At 38.0% G+C, this 21,558-nt stretch overlaps 1 protein-coding gene across 7 annotated transcripts in view; it reads left to right on the top strand.

The window, feature by feature from the left end:
- Positions 1 to 21,558, top strand: part of ITSN2 (intersectin 2) — a 167,578-nt gene that overhangs the window by 123,313 nt on the left and 22,707 nt on the right. For 5 of the 7 annotated variants that reach the window (XM_074394697.1, XM_074394687.1, XM_074394703.1 and 2 more), the window contains 2 exons: positions 859 to 955; positions 1,420 to 1,611. In XM_074394697.1, coding sequence (XP_074250798.1) covers positions 859 to 955; positions 1,420 to 1,611 — 289 coding nt within the window. Of the gene's footprint in view, positions 1 to 858; positions 956 to 1,419; positions 1,612 to 5,540; positions 8,836 to 21,558 lie in introns of those variants that run through there. The other 2 variants (XM_074394720.1, XM_074394711.1) reach the window with 1 other exon arrangement.

Below are 21,558 nucleotides of genomic sequence, written 5' to 3'. Positions count from 1 at the left end.
ACTCTAGATACGTTTTTTTAATAATATAAATAGTTTTGTGAGATATTCAGAGAACTCTGAGCCTGAAAGACCTCCGAATAGACTTCTGCAGATGCTGTTTTCAGCAGCAGTTGGAGATGCATATTTTAGTGTATCTTCCAGTTGTTTAATGTTGACTTGAAAGGCTAATGTTGAGTTTGAGGCCCCCAAGACCATGCTCATATTTGAAGCCAACTGCAAGTTTGGAGGTCTTCAAGACTACTCTCAAGTTCTGTAATTCACTAAAAGGACTTTACAGAACTCACTGCAGCTGTTACACTCATGTTACAGTTTATTGCAATGAAAGGATACAGATTAAAATCAGCCAAGGGAAGAGACCCATGGGGCAGAGTGCAGCAGAGTTCCAAAAACAGAGCTTCCAGTTGTCCTCTCCTGCCGGAGTCATGAACATTATTAACTCCTCCTGGCAATGATGTGTGACAGTGCACGCAAAGTATTGTCAATCAGCAAAGACTGTGTCCAGAGTTTTGACTGGGGTTCCTCGTGGATATAGTTCATTGCCCATTTGGCTGAACTCAGTCTCCATCCCCTACCAAGGTGGAGCTGATATTGCATGACCCAGAGCACCCCAGCATACATCGCATTGTTAGATGTGGCATGACCCAGCACTCACAGGTAAACTAACACACACTTACCAGTCAGGATATTCCAAGGATTTAGAGATTACTTCCCAGGAGCTGAGAGCAAAGACCAGACCTCTCTTTAGGCAAGAGTAAATATTTACTACACATTCATGGTTTTTCTAATTTTTAAGTTATGTCTCAATGATTGTTTTTAATCTCATCTTTCAATTGTATATTTCTTTTGCTAATTTTATAGGCCAGAGGAAAAAAGCGACAGAAGGGATGGTTTCCTGCCAGCCATGTTAAACTTTTGGGTCCAAGTAGTGAAAGAGCCACACCTGCCTTTCATCCTGGTATGGAAGTGGGTTAACTTGTATTTCATTTTAGAGGAGTTTGTTAAAACTCAGCAACTTCTTAGATTAGCTCAGTCTTTGAAAAACATTAAAAATGTATTCTTTCCTTATGTCTGCTTAAAAGTAACATGCCACTGAGAATTTCCTTTCTGAAAAAAAGTTCAGTGTAGACAGTCACTGATACTTGAAACACTTCAACTCCTTGAAATCTTTCAATGTGAAATGGTTACACCATCATACTTAAAGTGAAGTGCTTCACATGGATTGTTAACTGTAGTTGGGAAATTCTCGTTTTTGTAAAACTAGGAATAGGGGAAGGCCGGTGGGAAAGAGAGTAGCTCAAGGGAAATTTTAGCCTTATTTTCATATTTAATATTAATTTAAGTCCTAGGGAGCTTTCAAATGATTGACCCTTGCAGGAATAACTAATTAGTTTAATGTGTTCTTTGTTATTCTTGTGATAGTGTGTCAGGTGATTGCTATGTATGACTATGCAGCGAATAATGAAGATGAGCTCAGTTTCTCCAAGGGACAACTCATTAATGTTATGAACAAAGATGATCCTGATTGGTGGCAAGGAGAAATCAACGGGGTGACTGGTCTCTTTCCTTCAAACTATGTTAAGATGACGACAGACTCAGATCCAAGTCAACAGTGTGAGTAATATTAAATTATTTACCTCTCACCTAGTGCGAAACTTTAATATACAGCACTGCATTTATTCCTTTTCTGGATTAGATCTTAAACTCAGCATTCACAGCAAATGTAGATATAGTGTTAAAGGGAGAAGAAACAAAAGGAAACTTTACAAGATCAGAAGTTATACAGCTTTATTTTAAATACTTGCTAGCTCCAGAGCTTAGTATTAGACTTAATCTGAAAGAGCATATAATTTTTCCTATGAGTTCTTTGGTATGACTGCCATCTATACTACAGCTTCTTTTCACTATCATACTCTTTTTCAGTGTCCCATGTTCTTTTTTTGGTTTAATAAAAAGTAGCTAGTGGCCGGGCTCAGTGGCTCATCCCCATAATCCCAGCAGTTTAGGAGGCCAAGGCACGCAAGATCCCTTAAGCCTAAGAGTTGGAGACTAGCCTGGGCAACGTGGCGAAACCCCATCTCTACAAAAAAATACCAGAATTAGTTAGATGTGGTGGCATGTGCCTATAGTCCCAGCTACTTGGGAGGCTGAGGTGGAAGGATCTCTTGAACCTGGAGGTCAAGAGTGCAGTAAGTCATAATCACACCACTGCACTCCAGCCTAGGCAACAGAGTCAGACCTTGTCTCAAAAAAAATAATAAATAAATAAATTTTTTAAAAAAGTAGCTAGCAATTACCCTATTCACCTATTCAAAATCACTCCTTTAATGTACAGAAGCCATTAAATTTCCAACCTTATCATTTATTTCTCACTTGTTTACATATCCATGTTGGAAGAAAATTAAAAATTAAATATTTATGACTGTTATAAAATTCTTGTCAAGTGATTCTTTAGATAGGCACCTTTTTCCACAAGGGATGTATGAATCAAGGTCTATTTCATTATTTTCAGAACAAGGGTCTAGATCTTGAAGTGTTAAGTTTGGTATTACATAAAATTATCTCTTAGTATTTACCTTGCTGTTTGTTTGGTTGACAATAAATACAGCATTGGTAGTAAATTATGGAATAAATAGTACTTGGAAATAACTTTTTACCTCTATGAAATGATTGTCACTTTTTTCCACTCCTCTGATTTTTAGTTTTATTTTTAAAATACCTCATGATATATGTCTTGTGAAATGTAAAATACTTAGCCTTTCATTTAAATTCAGTTGCTGAGAATATATAAATGGTAATCCAATCAAAACTGAGATACACTTAGGATTCAGTAAAAGGATTATGAATTTATACCATATCTGTAGTTTTGTGCATTATTTTCACTTTAGAGCTTATAAAAATAGTTCTGACCCTGGGAGAAGCCTTCCCTTTAGATAAAGCAATTACGTTTCCTAACTTGGAGATGGGAGGAGTCCAGTATTACCAAAAATATTACAGGGTTTCAGAAGTGATCGAGAAAATTGTAACGGGTTGCCTAAGAAATGACCATTTTTAAGCTCTACTGATGGTTTGGCAGTTCACAATGATTAATTAGAAACCAGTTTATCTAATTAGCTAGATATACCTGTGGCATCTTTCTTGGTGCTGAGAATGGAAAATACTTTTCAGACCTACTGGGTTTAGAAGATCTTTGGCTAATGATCCCTGAAGACATGCTAGTGTGTCCATACATTTGGCTTTTATAGCATCTATGATCTAAAGTGATGGTTTTTCAATATTTTGTTGTGGTTTGAAACACTTTTTCCAATCAAGTCTCACATAATAGGGAATATAAAGAACAGATAAAAGCCGTTAGAAAGGAAGGATAGGACCGTGCCCCCAGGTCTTACACCTTTCCCCTGCCTATTTTATGAAGGTCTTTTCAGTTTCCCCTCTGCAGATCATTTAACAATCACTCCAGAGAAATCTGCTTCAACGCAGTGACAACCTCCTAGGAAAGTAACTTTCCCAGAGAGTTGAGTGACAGCTTTTTATTCCAAAAAGAAGCAGCATAGTTTCTGGTTGTCAATAAATGTTTAATACATGAATGATATAGGAAATAGATTGACGTGATCTGTTATTAGTTATTCAAGGACACATTTGTCATGGAAATTATTTTTGCCCAGAGAAGGCTTTGTCTGCTATTTTAGTATCGGTAGAACTGGCAGAACCTTAATTACCTGTAGGTGAGAGAGATACCCAATCTAAACAACACTATCCAATAGAATTTTATGCAATACAGAAAATAGTCTATATCGCCACTCTCCAATACAATGGCCACTAGTCACTTTTGATTATTTGGAGTGTGGCTAATGTGACTGAGAAACTTAATTTTTAATTTAATTTAACTTCAATTTTAAGCTAAATAGCCACTTGTGGCCTGTGGCTACTGTATTAGACAGCACACCTCTAGAAGACAACCAATTGTAATGCAAGCCCTCCCTGAAATAAAACATGGAAATAGCAGGACTGGGCACAGTGGCTCACATCTGTAATCCCAATACTTTGGGAGGTCAAGGCAGGGAGATCATTTGGTTGTCAATATAGGGAGACCTTATCTCTACGGAAAAATTTTTAAAAATTAGCTGAGAGTGGTGACATATGCTCATAATCCCAGTAGCCTGGGAGGCTAAGGTGCAAGGCTGCAGTGAGCTGTGGTCATGCCACTGTACTCTAGCCTGGGTAACAGAGTGCTACCCTATCTCAAAATGAACAAGAAAATACTGAAACATTAAAATAAGAAGAAAAAGAATAATTGTTTTTTGGTTATTATTGACCTACACAAGGATTTTATAGCTCCTAGGTACTTCAGATTTTACTGTTTTATATGGTTTTTGGATTTTATGTTAACATTCTTCCCACTGTTCAATTAAGAAATTCATCATTTGATATTATTTGAGTGTCTGTATTGACTAGGAGTACTGGGAATACAAACAAGAAAAGACAATCCATTCTCAAGTAGCCTTAGAGGTTAATGGGGATCAATGTTCAGATAAATATAACAATTGCTGTAATGAACATTTACACAAATATGTTTTAGAAAAAGACCCCCTAAATCTTTGTGGGGAAAGAAGGCATGTTGTGAAAAATATAACAGGATATTTGAGCTGGTACATGACGTACTAATGGTTTGCTAGAATGGCAGATGTTGGGGATGCAAGGAGGAACCAAATATTTTCTTGATTGTTTTACGTCAAGAGAGCTGGGGAAGAGAGCTGGGAAAACAAAATGTTCAAGAGGTTATTTAAAAATAAAAGTAGTTTCAGATTTCTCTTTGTTATAAGCTTATTACCAGTAACTTACCTATTACCTTGTTTTTGGCTGATGTATGTGGGTTTTTTTAGTTTGATCAGATCTAAAAACTAAATACTTTATTGTTTCTCCTAAATGAATGGCTAAAGGCTTGTCATCCATCCTGGAATAGAAGGGCTCTCAATTCTGTAATTCTAAGGATAATTCCCAAAGAGATTCCTCTGAAACGGTTAATTGCTTCTATAAAACAACTGTTTAAATTATCTAGGAAAGTGAGAAGTACCGATTTTGTTTACTTGACGTAATTATTTATCGGAAATTGAAGAGACAATTGCTTTTTCAAAGAAGATGAAGAGAGTCATGTTAATTGTGTTGGTAGCAATGAAGTTCACTCACATTGTTTATATAAACCTATTAATTTTAATTAAACATGGTTCAGAAAATGCTTAATCCTTAAAGTCAGGAATAGATATGAGATCTTTGTTGTACCTACCTAGATTTTTAGAAATGAATCATCTGTTTGTTGTCCTTGTAATGGTCAATGAAAGCTGGTTAAATTATAGATTACCACTTGTGTTTCTTTGGCCTTTGTAAGTATTATTTTTTATTTTATTATGAATTAGAACTTTTTAAAAGGTAATTTTAATAGTTGAAATTTGTTTAGTTGATGTTGCATGTTGTTACTAGTCAGATTTTATCTCACCCATCTAATTTGCATTATGTTCATTTTATTCCTCATTTTCTTTTTTTAGGACCCAATGTTGTCTTCCAGTTGTGAAAGCACCCCAGAGACCCACTATCCAAGTTTCACTCTAGCGTGGAGGCAGGGCAGGCAGCCCTGATCAAATATCTCCTACACAATTCGTTTACTTCGTTTGAATGTTAGAGCCACTTGTATTATTTCTTTGTGTTTCTAATTTATAGTTTAAATTTATTTGTAAAAAGTTAAAGGATAGTGGGTCTTTGTGTGGCTTTCCCTGCTGTTCACTCTGGCATCTTTAGCATTTTTCTTCTTTTTAATTTGATAATTGTAGGTCATTAGCATGCATATTGAGGTTTGCCCTTACATGGTGGGAGTTCAAACACACAAAGACCCACTATTTGCACAAACTATTCTTACTGGTTTGGAATAGGCTGCCTTGCTTTTTTAATGTTATTGCAACATGTATATTCATTACAGAATTCAGATAAAATTTGCTTTTGTTCTGCTTTTATGTTTGATCTGATCCTAATCACAGTGAGCTCTTAATTAGCTCAATAGGTGGTTTGCCCTCAAGTGCGCACTGTTTATTACTTTGTAACATGCCATCATGAATACTGACATTTAGATTTGTTTAATGGCCAAGAACTGGAAACAGCCATGCCCTGTTTTCTGTGTACTTGGGATGGGAGCAATAACATTTTGGGGAAGCTTTTAAAATCTCAATAGAAGGGGAAAGTGGCCTGCTCTGGCAGATATGTGCAGAATACACTGTTTCATTTGTTCCAGTGCCAAGAATGAGCGCTGTGCTATGGTAGTTCCCTTAGGATCTTTATGTGCTCTGGGCTAATGAAGATATTGCATCATGTGCTGCAGCGTTTGTACACTTTTTTGATGACCTAAAAAGGGATTATTTTTGAGGAATGAAAGGCTCCCATCATTGACTGTGTGATGTGAAAAACCTTTCCTACCTTAGAGCATTTGTATCTATAATACGTTTTAAAGTCAGAGTTCATTGCTACCTGTTTTAATCAGGTGACTACATGTATCAGTATACGAAAGGGCACTGGTTGGCATTCTTCTTAATGTATTCAGTAAAGATAGTGAGAAGTCCTTTTAGAGTTTAAATGTCCCTGAAACAGACATGCAGACTCTAGTCAAGAATGAATTCGAGTAAAGGAAAGATGTGTGACATCTGACATTTCTCTGTGTTCATGGAGCTTCTTTGAGGCCAGAAGATTTATTTTACCATCCAGACTTCTCTGGCTAATACGTATTCTTCAACTACATTGGCTACTTTGACATAGGAATTTACTTCTTTTCCTTGAATGGAGAACACTTTTAAAAATAATGACAAAAATTCTTATAAACTAATATATGTGAGAGTACTTAGTAGAAACAAAAAGGAGTTTTAGTAGACAGTATTATGCTATATTTGAAAATCAAGGAGAAGTTTATGCAACTTAAAATGTTTACAGACTGCAGTGCAATCTACTGTTTGTGAATGTCCAAGTATCAGGAAAAGTGTATATACAATCACAGAGTCATATTTCCTCACAAAGTTATTTATGAAGAGTGAAATATGTTTTTATACCTCTCAGTTTCAGTTAGAGGCATATTTTGTGCAATATTTATGTTAATGTGCCTATACATTATGAATGAATTATTTCAGTCATACATTGCCTAAATCAGAACTTTATGATGCTTGGGAAAGAATCAACAGTTAAGTTAAAACTTCATGAAGTTCTAATGTCTGTGTTCCAAAATATGTCACGTTATTAGGATGTAGGGAGATATATGTGTGCTTCCTAGGGTGGCAATTTCTGTTAATAGACCACTTCCATTTTTAGCATTTGGCATCCTCATGATACTTTTATAAATATGACATTAATAGGAAAGCAATAATACCATTTTACAGATGGAGTAACAGATTTGCCTGCGTTCACTGAAAGAGTACAAAGATTGGGTTCTTGTGAATTCAACTGACTCTTCCAAATTGTATGAATTACCTGTTCTTGCCTTTGATTTTCTGAACTTGTTGCTTTTGCATTTTTTAAGTTCAGTTTAAAGACAGTTACTTTAAATTCACTTTTAAACCCTCAGGCTAGAAATCATACCACTGTTAATTAGCCACATTATTTGGTCTGACGTTTTTTCTTTGTAATTCTGAAACTGAGTTTATCTAATACATTGATGAATTATTTCAAGGTATTTTTATAGTTCAAATCACTTCACTTTTACCCTGGTAAATATAAATTACTAGGAATGACCTTCAGATAGCATTTAGCGTCTGTAACCAATATGAAAATAATATGTTCATCAGGTATCCTATGGATTAAATCACATACTGGCATATTTAAGCTGAATGTCAGTCTGGAAAATAAATTTACTATATTAACTGAAATACCACTCTTTGTATAGGTATTTTGTCATATATTTAAGAAAAAGCTAAAAAGAATGGAAATCATATGACATAATAACTTAATTCTTTCTTAAAAGTGCATGCAGTCTTTTGCAATACCTCATGCAGCCAAGTATTTGTTCTCTTCCTCATTCAGTATAAGGCAGCTTTCAATTTGCTTAGAAGGCAACATTAGAAGGTTAGAGTTCATCAGTAACATGGAATTTTAAAATGTGAGTTCAACCTGAATAGATTTGAATTTCTGTAGGAGGTAAAGAATCAAAATACCTGTTTATTTAAAGATTGCAATATATGATAATCATTTTTAAATTATTTGATTAAACCTTTTAGGTTTTCCAAAAATGAAAAAAATCAGTTCTAAAACGAATGCTGATTTTTAGAAAGTTTGAAAATGTAAATCAGCCCTATCCATGATATAGTTTCTCTAAGACTTTATCTTAAAGAATCATTTTAAAGTAGTACAGCTATTAAAAAGGTAACTGCTATTTTAATGTTTTGAAATAAAAAATTTTTAAATATGAATACTATAGTTTAAAAGAGGAAAGAAACTGGGAGAAGGAAAAGTAGAGAAAGAAATGCCAATTCCAGTCCAAAGCTTTATTTGCCAAGTTTTCTTAGAATGACATTTACCAATTTATGAATCCTTGTAAACAGAATCTGTAATGGAAATACTGAAAGACTTTTGCCTAAAGTGGCATTATTGAATGCTGCTGTGATGCTACTGTAATGTAATAAATTATTAAATTGTTGCAAAGTGCTGTTTTTTGCCTTAAAATTTTATTTTGTGTGTCTTGAAAACTATAGTATTAAAGGTATTGAGATTGTGCAAATGCTGGGCACGCTTGGCATGAGATAATCTGTTTTTATTTTTACAGAATTGTAATATAACTATGCAAGTGTGTTTATTAAAAGAACACAAACTATATTAGTTGTACTGTGTATTTCTTTTGAAACATACTTTTAAAACTTATTTTTAATTGTTTATATTTAGTCACGATTAAATGTCTTTGGAATGTCTCTTTTTCCTTAATGTAGTCTCATGAGTACAGGCCAGCCAATTGTTTTATATCATAGGGGGCAAAAGAAATGTTTAAGTGGTTAAGATGAAGATAATTTAATTGGAGATAATCATATGTATCTCAAAAGTGAAATAAATTTTGATTTTAATATGGTGTTGCTCACTAAAGTAAGGAAAACATAATGTAGAGTAATAATAGGCTATCATGTTTTTATAACTTTTACTGCATCTTTTTTCTAAAAAGATTGGATGGAACTTACAAATTAATACTCATTGCAAATGTAGAGTAAGACTTTTAGTGCAAAATAAGAGTTTATGTAAAAGAAACAACAGTGAATGCTTGGAGATGTCAGAATTAAGCAGTGTTCAATTTAATCATGTTGATGGTTGTATAAGCCCTTGGGTGGAAAGAAAGATATGGATCTAAATGCGTCAACATTTAACACAAACAACCTCTTTTCAAAAAGCCTTTCCTCATCTCTGTAAAGTTACTCAACTAACATGTATTAAGTGTTTACATAAGGCCAAGCAGGTGCTGGAATACAAAGCTGAGTGTCAGGTGGCCATAGTCAGGTGGTACATAGGTCTTTGAGGGGATCAGGCCCATATGCAGATAATTATAAAACAGCATATTCAGCACAGTGAGAGATATTTATCAGGCATTGAAGGACTGCAGAGAAGGAATACCAAATTCAACCATATATGGTGAACGAGAGAAGACTTCCTGGAGGAAGCAACTGCCAGGTCCATAAGATAAGTAGGAATAAGCCAGATTCTGTGGGTAGGATGGTGGAGTGTATGATAAAGATACGAAACAGCGTGGTAGGAGGTGTAATTATCAGCATTTAAGTATTGTTAGAGTGGAAATACAGAGCCAGGAACTGTGAAAGTTGAAGCTTGAGAGGCAGGCCAAGGGCTAAATCAGAAATTCTCTAGCTCAGCTGTATGTTAGAATCATTTGGGAAACTTTAAAAATCTCTAAGTGCCTGGGTCCTAATTTAAATGGATTGAAGTTTGGCCTGATCATGGGCATCTTTCAGAGCCTGATGATTCTGCTGTGAAGCCAAGGTGGACAGAAAAATGACGAAACAGAGTTCTGAGGGAAAATTGGCAGGAATTGAAGATTGATGGAATATGAGTGTAGGTGGAAAAGTCAGTTAGTTCCAGGTTTGTGTCTTGAGGGACAAGGTGAGATAATGGTGCTACCAACTGCAGTGAAGAATTAGAGTTGGGGGAAGATGAGTTTGGAGCACCTATGGGATGTCCAAATAGAATTGTTGAGCAGGTAGATAAGATATACAACATCAGATGTACACCACCTTGGTGGAATGACATGCATACTGGTAGGTGTTGAACCAGTGAAAGCAGCTGAGATTACTTGGGAAGAAGATCAGACCGCTTAGAAGATCCACAGTTAAGGGTTGGATAGTGAAAGGAACTCATAAAGACAGGGAACAGAGAGGTTATATGAGAATAAAGAGGTGGTTGTGCTATTTTCACGATTTTTAGAAAATAATGAAATTCTGGCTCTGTAACCATCTCTGTCACCAGTAAAGAGGAAAAGTGCTCTTTTTGAGGACTTCTTAGTCTAGATACTTTTATAAGGTCCTTGAATGTATTACTTCATTTTTTTTTTAAGATAAAGAAATTAAAACATAACTTGTCCAAGGTTACATGCTAGTAAGTGGTAGAGGTGGCTCCCAAGTCCACACTGTTAGCCCCTACACTAATGTGCTGATATTACCACCATCCCATAATAAGGGACTTTGGCAGTACAATCTTTACTCATACCAGTGAAAAGAAGACAGGATGATGGCTCATGCCTGTAATTTCAACACTTGGAGAGTCCAAGGTGGGTGATTACCTGAGCCTAGGAGCTTGAGGCCAGCCTGAGCAATGTAGTGAAACCTGTCTCTACAAAATAATAATAATAATAATAAAATTAGCTGGGAGTGGTGCTGCTGCACTCCTGTGGTCCCAGATACTCAGGAAGCTGAGGCAGTCAGGTCAGTTGAGCCCAGGAGATCGAGGCTGCAGTGAGCTGAGATCACACCACTGCACTCCAGCCTGAGTGACAGAACAAGACCCTTTGTCAAAAAAAAAAAAAAAAAAAAAAAAGGAAAAATAGAGATTGCACAGGGTTTTCTCTATGTAAAAAGGACACACAGAGAAGAGTCAAGGAGTCAAAGACTGAACGTAATAAACAAGGACAAGACTCTATGACAATAGTATCCAGAAGGATAAAGCCGAATGTAATTACTTCTTTTGGTAACAGCTTCATCGAGCTATAATTCACTTACCATGCAGTTGGTGGTTTGTAGTATATTCAAAAAGTTGTCCAGCCATTTCCACAATCACTTATAAAAGATTTTTATCACCTCAAAATGAAACTCTGTACAGTTTGGCTATCACCCCCATTTCCCTAAGCCCCCCTCCAGCCTCCATCCCTAAGCAGGCACTAATCTACTTTCTGTCTCCATGTTTGTCTATTCTGAACATTTCGTATGTATGGAATCATAAAATGTGTAGCATTTTATGATTGGCATATTTCACTTAACATGTTTTCAAGGTTCATACATGTTGTAGCATGTATCTGCACATCATTCCTTTTTATGGCCAAATTAATATCCCATTGTATAGATATACCATGTTTTGTTTATCCATTGATTAGTTAATGGACATTTGGTGGTTTCACCTGTTTGGCTATTGTGAATAATGCTGCTGTGAACATTTGTGTACAAGTTTTTGTGTGAACATATGTCCATGTTTCTTTTGGATATGTATCTAGGAGTAGAATTCCCAGGTCAAATGGTAAATCTATGTTTAATTTGTTGAGGAATTGCCTCACTGGCTGCACCATTTTCTCTTTCCACCAGCAGTGTATAGGGCTTTCTGTTAGTCCACATCCTCACCAGTACTTGTTACTATCTGGCTTTTATTATAGCCATCCTATGGGTGTAAAGTGACATCTCATTTGGTTTTGATTCACATTTCCATGAGGACTAATGAAATTGGTTATCTTTTCATGTGCTTGCTAGCCATTTGTATACCTTCTTTGGAGATATGTCTATTCAGATCCTTTGCTCATTTAAAAGTTGTCTTCATAATCACTTTTTAAAAAGACTTTTAAACTACTTTTTTAAGAGTAGTTTTAGGTTCACAGCAAAATTGAGAGGAAGGCACAGAGACATCCCATATGTCCCCCACCCTGACACATGCATAGCCTCCCCCACTAACACCCCCCACCAGAGCAGTACATTTGTTACAACTGATGCACCTACATCATGTCGTTATCAAAGTAGTTTACATTAGGGTTCAGTGCTGTGCATTCTGTGGGATTGGACAGGTGTGTAATGACATGTAGCTACCATCATAGTATCATACAGAGTATTTTTACTACCTTAGAAATCCTCTGTGCTCTACCTGTTTGGCTCTCCCTCCCTCCATCTGGCAACCACTGATCTTTTTACTGTCTCCATAGTTTTGCCCTTCTCAGAATATCATATGATTGGAATCATACAGTACATAGCCTTTTCAGATTGCCTTCTTTCACTTAGTAATAGGCATGTAAGTGTCCTCCATATATTTTCATGGCTTGATCCTTTATTTTTAGTGCTAAATAATATTCCATTGTCTGGGTGTACCACAGTTTATCCACTCACCGAAAGATACTGTGATTCCTTCCAAGTTTTGGCAGTTCTGAATGAAGCTGCTATAAATATCTGTATGCAGGATTTTGTGTGGACCTACGTTTTCATTTTCTTTGGGTCAATACAAAGGCATGTGATAGCTGCTGGATCATATGGTTTAAGAGTATGTTTAGTTTTATAAATGACAAACTGTTTTCCAAAGTACTGTACCATTTTGCATTCCCACCAGCAATGAATGAAAGTTCCTGTTGTTCCTCATCCTTGCCAGCATTTGATGGTGTCAGTATTATGGATTCTGGCCATCCTAACAGGTGTGTAGTGGTATCTCATTGTTTTAATTTGTGTTTCCCCAGGGACATACGATGTGGAGCATCTTTTTATGTGCTTATTTGCCATCTGCATATCTTTTTCCATGAGGCATCTGTTAAGGTCTTTGCCCCCCCCCCCACCTTTTTTTTTTTTTTTTTTTTTTTTTGAGGTAGAGTTTCCCTCTTGTTGCCCAGTCTAATGGCACGATATCGGCTCACCACAACCTCCGCCTCTCAGGTTCAAGCTATTCTCCTGTCTCAGCCTCCCGAGTAGCTGGGATTACAGGCATGTGCCACCATGCCCGGCTAATTTTGCATTTTTAGTAAAGACAGGGTTTCTCTACATTGGTCAGGCTGGTCTTGAACTCCTGACCTCAGGTGATCCACCCAGCTCGGCCTCCCAAAGCGGTAGGATTATAGGCATAAGCCATCGTGCCCGGCCTTTGGCCCATTTTTTATTCATTTTCTTATTGTTGAGTTTTATGAGTTCTTTCCATATTTTGAATAATAGTTCTTTATCAGATATGTCTTTACCAAATGTTTTTTGAGTCAGTGCCTTGTCTTCTCATTCTCTTGACCACATCTTTACAGAACGAAAGTTTTTACATTTAATGAAGTCCAGCTTATCAACTGTTTCTTTCATGGACTTTGTCTTTGGTGTCATATATAAAGAGTCATCACTAAAGCCGTGGTCATCTGGATTTTCTCTTAGGTTATTTTCTAGGAGCTTTATAGTTTTGTGTTTCAAATTTAGGTTTGCGATGCATTTTGAGTTAATTTTTATGAAGAGTAGAGGCCTGTGTCTACATTTCATTTTAAAGAATTTTTCCTTTTTTGGCATTTGGATGCCCAGTTGTTCCAGCATCATTTGTTGAAAAGACTCTCTTTGCCCCATTGTATTGCCTTTGCTCCTTTGTCAAAGGTCAGTTGACTTTATTTATATGGGTCTATTTCTAGGTTCTATTCTGTTTCATTGATCTATTTGTGTATTCTTTTGCCAGTACCACACTGTCTTGATTACTACAGCTTTATAGTAAGTCTTGAGGTCAGGTAGTGTCAGTTCTTCAATTTTATTCTTCTCCTTTAATTTTGTGTTGGCTCTTCTGAGTCTTTTGCCTCTCCATATAAACTTTTAGAATCAGTTTTAGAATAACTTTTTAAACTCTGCTTTAAAGAACAAATTATGAAGGACATTCTTAAAAGAGATGTTTTAATGCTCATCAAAAGACAGAAATCACTTATTCTTTCAAAAAGAATGATAAATGAGTGTAGTGGGAAGTATAGTGGGAGGGTTGCTTTGCTTCCTGTCTCAGCCAGCTCACCCCTCCGAGTATTAGCCTGACTATGTAAGCGAGGTAATACCCACATTGCAGATGAAGCTTAAGGGGCTTGTAAAGCACTAGTCTAATGTCTCACACATAACAGATACTAAAAATAACAGCTAACATTTAGTAAATATTTGCTGTGTACCAGTGATGAGCTAATCATTTGGGTTGTCTGAGTAAGTAGTAGAGTTGGAACTCGAGTCTAGATCTGACTTCAGAGCTCATTCTCTTAGCCGCTCCCATATGCTGCATTCCGTTAACCGGGAGCTGCTTTTATTCCCACCCACAAAAGCAGAACAGTCATCAGTTAATTGCAAAATAGAGGGTGAAGAAAATTAACTGCTTTAAATGAATCCGGGCTGGTCAAGTTACTTTCCAAGGTACCAAAGAACCTGCCACTGGGATCCCTGTGTCACCAGTGGTCACCCATGAGCCACCTAAAATCAGAGTCAGACAGTGCTATAGAATTTGTGTGTCCTAAACTCAGCAATTTGGAGCAAGGTCTCCAATTACGTATGTAGTCATAAACGTGGAAAATATGAGCCATGTGAATATACCATTGGGGAAGATTAATGGTATAATAAGCTGTTCAATAATACTAAGAAAAAATATACATGTGCATATTTAACCCCTGTTGCCCAAGGATAGAACTATAGTAATCAGTTTACTGATACAAAATGCTGCAGTACATGGAATAGTCTATTGGGAACTGGCTGTTAGATACAAGGTTCTAATTGTGTATGTGACAGAGAAGGGTATGTGAGTGAACAGTTGTATCACTTAGACATAAAAAGAGTTAAAGGAGAGTAAGGGCCTGGTTTGCTTTTTCATTGCTTTGGGCTATTTGGCATTCAGAATATTTATTCTAAACCTTTTTTGCCTTTAGAATTCAGTTCAGCAAGCGTAGGACCTGGTCAGTTTATACATGCACTGTCCAGGGATTGTAATGTAAGCACCATTTTAAATGTCCTGCCATTACAAAGTATAGGACTCGAATCAAGATACCTAGATTTAATGTGTAGTAGCTCTGATTTGTCTGGTAAGTCACTTTACCACCAAGCTTCAGAGTCTCTGTTTACTTATAGAGCAGGGGTCTGAGTTATCAGTTATTCAACGAATTGATCAGCGGTTGTAAATCCTCATACACATATTGGTACAGTTATTTTTATTGTTAGACTTGAAAGTTCTAACATGATGAAACTACTTTTTCATGATATCTCTTTATAATAGTCTGTATCCTTCGTCTCACATTAATTTTCTCAGCTGAGTCACCGTACAAGTCTGGCAGGTTAGAAGGTAATGCAGATTTTAGCCTGAACTAACCGCTCTGTGAGGCCAAGGTCTGCCCTTTTGTCTGTCATTAGGAGATCATTGCTGTCTAAGCTTATGACCTTTTACAGTAGATTCAGAAGTAAAAACAAAGTCAATAAAATTTTTCTTTATCTGCTTGCACTTGTCAATATAGTTGCTTTTGGAAATTCTAGAATATGACTATTTTCTGATAGCCAAATAGTTTGCTTTCTGATGGTCTGCAACATTAGAATGTGATTTGAGCAGGGTGTGGTGGCTCATGCCTGTAATCCCAGCACTTTGGGAGGGTGAGGCAGGCAGATCACTTGGGGTCCAGTGGTTGAGACTAGCCTGACCAACATGGAGAAACCCTGTATCTAATAAAAATACAAAATTAGCCAGGCGTGGTGGTACATGCCTGTAATCCCAGCTACTCAGGAGGCTGAGGCAGAAGAATTACTTGAACCCAGGAGGCTGTGGTGAGCTGAGGTGAGCTGAGATCGCACCATTGCACTCCAGCCTGGGCAACAAGAGCAAAACTCCATCTCAAAAAAAAAAAAAAAGAATACGATTTGAACTTCTTTCCTTTTTGTGCTTACATGAGCAACATAGCTCCTAATGGAGTAGAACTTGACAGGCCTCAAAAAGACATGAATTTAAAAATTTGTCCAATAATTATTTAAATTTCCAAAAGTAAAAACAAATGTCTTTGTGGTGGAAGCATGCTACCTGGTACTCAATATTAATATTTGCCAAGTGGATGAAAAGCTGTTCTTTTAAAAAATAAAATACCTAGTAATTTTCTTTTTTTTTTTTTTTTTTTTTTTTTTGAGATGGAGTTTCGCTCTTGTTGCCCAGGCTGGAGTGCAATGGCATGATCTCGGCTCACTGCAACCTCCGCCTCCTGGGTTCAGGCAATTCTCCTGCCTCAGCCTCCTGAGTAGCTGGGATTACAGGCACACGCCACCATGCCCAGCTAATTTTTAGTATTTTTAGTAGAGACGGGGTTTCACCATGTTGACCAGGATGGTCTCGATCTCTTGACCTCGTGATCCACCCACCTCGGCCTCCCAAAGTGCTGGGATTACAGGCTTGAGCCACCGCGCCCGGCCTTTTTTTTTTTTTTTTTTTTGAGACGATACCTAGTAATTTTCTAGTGTCCCGATAAAACTTCAATAAAAAGGCAGCCTTCAGAAAATGCAGCTTATTCATCTAGATTTACTGTTAAAATCTCATCTTTTCACTTAGCTTAACTACACTATAACTGGAAACCATTATGTGATACTCTTGCTACGTAATTGGGCACACAGAGAATAGCATTGTTCACTGGTGCTGCTCTCCTCCAAATGGGCAAGGACTTCTCTGGGACTTGTGACATAATCTCAACAAGCATTCTCTGTGTTTGTCATTACAGATTGTCTTTTGTCCCTTACCTCCTGGAATCTGCCCAGATTTTTCCCCTCTCCTTTCCTAGGCATCTCTTGTTTTTGTCTTATTCTTGCTTGCACTGTAACTTGGAACAGTGGTTCCCGGCTATGGTGAGACACACCTGTGATTCATAACTTGTCTCTCAGTCTCCACATCCTCCCACAGCGTGGGGGTGGGTCTTGTGGCCCAACCCACTACTAATTATTCCTCTGGGAACATCAACCTGATAGTAGCCATGATCTCTCATCCTTCTTCTTTGCCCACTCTTCCTGTCTACCAGAAAGGACCTGCCAGGAAGTTTTCATCAGTTTCTCTGACTGCCTATAGTTAACACTGCTGTACTGTCTCCTGAAGCTCAGAGTTCATCTTCATATCACATTCGCCATAAATGCTTATTGAAGACCTCCTGTGTGTCAGGCACTGGGGATGTGGCAAATTATACAACAAAAACTTCTGCCGTCTTGGAGCTGGTGTTTGAGTAGGCTAAAACAAAAAATGAACAAAATAAGTAAGCAAAGTGTGTAGCGTCTTAGAAAAATGAAGCAGGGAAGGGGAACAGGAGTTCTGCAGGGAGGTGGATCCAGAGGCATTTTATTTTGAACAAAATAAAATACCCAGATAAAGCCTCTCTGAGATGGTGACGGGGGGCAGAGACTGGAGGGGTGTGAGGATATCTGGAGGGAGCCATGTGGATATCTGGAAGATCATTCTGGGCAGAGCGGGTAGCACACGCAAAATCTCTGAAGCAGGAGCAGCCTGTGGTGCCTGAGGAATAGCTCGGGGGCCTGTGAGGTGGGAGAGCAGGAAAGAGGAGGAAGCGAGGGTCTGGGTGTGACCTAGGAAGGGAGGGAGATTGTTTACGTTCTTGTGGGCTATTTATAAGAACTTTGGCTTTTGCTTGGAGTGAGAAGAACCCATTGGAGAGTTCTAATTAAAGGAGTGACATGATCTGATGTGTTTTGACAGTATCACTCTGGCTTGCCAGATTAAAGAGGGGGAAGGGATCAGAAGCCAGGAGATCCATCAGGAAGCTAGTTCAGTAATCCAAGCGCAAGATGATGATGACTTGGATCGGGACAGCAGTGGGGAACGTGTGAGAAGTGATCTGAATGTACCGTGCAGATGGAGCCTACAGGTGGATTGAATGTGAAGTGTGAGACGTATCAGCTGGCCTGAGCAACTAGAGAGATGATACTGGCATCCACTAAGGTGGAAAATCATAGAAGAGGAGCAGGTTTGGTGATGCTTAGGAATTTGATTATGGATATTACTTTGATGTGCCTTTAGACATCTGAAGGGGGATACCGAGTATGCAGTAGAACCTGTGAAGATGTTCAGAAAAGATGTTCAGGCTGGAGTGCAAATGTGGGCATCTATCAGTACATGAATAAGCCATGAGAGTGAACCAGGCCACCCAGACTCTGAGGATGTAGAGGAGAGTCCAAAGGCTGAACCGTAGGGCCCTGCGACATTAGAAGTCTGGAGAGTTGAGGAGGAGCGAGCAAAGGAGCATGGAAGGGCAGACCAGGGAGGTGGGAGGATATGAGGAGAGCAGAGGCAGTGACCTGGAAGACAAGTGAAAAAGGATTTCACGAGGAGAGAGTAATCAGCAATCACAGATGCTAGTGATAGGTCGAGTAAAATAAGAGAGGAGGTTACCTGGGGAGATTCAGAAGTTCCTTTTCTTTAAAGTGAAACTTCTGAAAATAATGTTAAAAGTACAGTTTTCCAGCTACATTTAGTAAACATTTTTCTACAGTGATACAGATTCCTTGGTATTTCTCGAAATTGGTTCTACAGGTTATTTTTGTTGTTGTTGAGACACAGTCTCACTCTGTCACCCAGGCTGGAGTGCAGTGGCACTATCTTGGCTCACTACAACCTCCGCCTCTTGGGTTCAAGCAATTCTCATACCTCAGCCTCCTGAGTAGCTAGGATTCAGGCACCCACTGCCACACCCAGCTAATTTTTGTATTTTTCGTAGAGATGAGGTTTTGCCATGTTGGCCAGGGTGGTCTTGAACTCCTGACTTCAACTGATCTGCCCACCTCAGCCTCCCAAAGTGCTGGGATTACATCCTGAGCCAGCCCACCCGGCCTGGTTCTGTGGGTTCTTGAAAAGAATGGATAGTCTCTTGTATGTGTGTCCATATGCTAATTTTGTTAATAGTGTTTGTATCTTTCACATTCTCATTAATTTTCATTAAGATAACTATATTAAACTTTACTACTATGATTATAGATAAGTCGGTTTTTTTCTTTTTCTTTTTTTTGGAGGGAGATGGGGTATGTCTCTTAGTTTTTTATTTTACACTTTGAGACTTTCCTGTTAGTTGCAAATAAGATGAGAATTATTCTTGTTCCTGGTGAATTGTTTCTCCCGTCTTATACAGGTCCTTAAAGCCTCACTTGTCTGTTGTAATAAAACCTCCCCAGTTGCTTTTAGAATTTTTATTTGGATAACTTTTTCTAGCCTGCTACTTCCAACATTTTTATGACCTGATTTTTAATCCAGAGCCTCTTTTCACTGACAGATTTAAGCCATTTACATTGATTAAAACAATTGATACTTTTATTTGTATCTCTTTTTTTATGTATGTTCTGTTTATCAGGCATTTTCTTTGCCTTTTTGTTCTGCTGACATAGGGGCTTCTGTCCCATTGATCAAGTGTCTTCGTTTCTTTTATTGCCCTCTACTGGTTGGGAAATTATGTATTCTGTCTGTTCTTTGAGTGGTTACCTTTCTGTTTTAACATACATGTTTGCCTTTGATCAATATCTCTACCTTCTCCTGATCAATGCAAGAAGGATGATTTATCTCTAATGATAATCTTCTGTCTTTCATGTTACTACATTTTTGTGTTTTAACTTCACCTTGTATTTATACCTACCAGCTTACTCATTATTATCGTTTTGTATAGTCAATGATTATTTTGATTTTTTACGCATTTACTAGTATTTTGGTTCACCACTTCTTGTATCTCTTTTTTTCCTTCTTATTTAATTTTCTTCTTCCTGAAATGCATCTTTTAACAGTTTCTCCATTCATGTCTACTAGTGGTAAATGCTCTCAGACTTTGTATCAAAATGCCTTTATTTCTCTGTCATCTGTGAATGGTAGTATTAGATTTCTGGCTGGACAGTTATTTTTCTCTGTGTTGTGTGTTGAGTTTTGTGCAGTCTGTCTAATTGCTCTTCATGTGGTTATTCTGGTTTTTCTTTTTGTTTAATAATTTCCCCCCCTCCTTGGTGTTTTGGTATGGATTTTTTTTTTTTTTTTTTTTTTTCCTAATCAGAAGCCATTGTTCTGAACTTGGAGCATTGTATCATTCATCAATTCTAGAAAAGTCTCAGACATTATAATCTCAGTATTACCTCTCTCAGTTCTTTCCGTTCCCTTCTCCTAGACTACTGTCAGATGTATGTTGGGTCTTGCCATTCTGTCATCTGTGTCTCTTAAGCTCCATTTCATGTTTTCCATCTCCATTTCTTTTTTTTTTTTTTTAGACAGAGTCTCGCTCTGTGAAACCCCATCTCTACTAAAAATACAAAAATTATACAGGCCTGGTGGTAGGTACCTGTAATCCCAGCTACTCAGGAGGCTGAGGCAGAGGATTGCTTGAACCAGGGAGGTGGAGGTTGCAATGAGCCAAGATTGCACCACTGCCCTCTAGCCTGGGCGACAGAGCGAGGCTCCATCTCAAAAATATATATATATATATATATATACACACACACACACACACACACACTGTATGTTTAACATAACTGAAGACACATAATGAAGGGCTTAAAGCCATAGGTAGTCTATTAAAACAAGGAATAAGCATAGTTGAAAAAGAATAAAAATGGCAAATATTATCATGGAAATGATAAATTAATAGATTGTGTAAGATGCAAGCCAGCATTTCCATTCATTACTTTACAGACAAAAATCTTTTTAATAGTCTTCTGGTGAGAGAATATTTCCTGCTCCACCCTGTAATCTTCAGTCTCCTGCCAGTTTTCTCTTATTGGCCAAACCCAGGCAGAAGCCAATGGAAACAGAAGCTCAGAATAAACAGTATGCAGGTTGGCCTTTTTGCAGCACAGAGCGGAACAGGGCAAGGGTGAGAAACGGACCTGGGCACAAACTGGCCCAGGACCCACACAGCATCCTTCCCCTAACAAATAGTCCCTGACTGCCGGCAGCCAAAATGCTGTGCTCAGTTTGCTATTACAGAAATGTGTTAGACACAGTCCCTAATCTGCAGTGAGAGCCACAGACAAACTAATGACACACATCAGCAACAGACAAGTTAGATGGTGTGAAATGTTAAAACACAGACATAAACCAGTACCATGGAAACACAAAGGAGAGGCAGGTCTGGGCGAGTGGGACAGAGGGACAGGAAGGTTTTCCCGAAGAAGGGTCCCTTGGGCTGCACCTCGAGGGATGAGTAAGATGGTTCTTTGTGGAGAACAAGGTGTGGACAGAGCCGTGGAAAGTGCGTGCAGCCTGCGAGGCGGCGCCAGGAAAGGCGGGCAGCATCGTCAAAGCTGAGGCAGGAAAGGTGGGCTGAGGCTGGCTTCTGGAGACTCCGGAGCCCCTGCCACCAAATTAAGACTTCATTCTGCAAATAATGGAAGC

The sequence above is a fragment of the Saimiri boliviensis genome, chromosome 1 (assembly GCF_048565385.1).
Source record: "Saimiri boliviensis isolate mSaiBol1 chromosome 1, mSaiBol1.pri, whole genome shotgun sequence".
In the NCBI taxonomy this organism is placed as follows: Eukaryota; Metazoa; Chordata; class Mammalia; order Primates; family Cebidae; genus Saimiri; species Saimiri boliviensis.
Note: the sequence above shows the minus strand (reverse complement) of the source record. Positions and strands in the feature narration are given on the sequence as shown.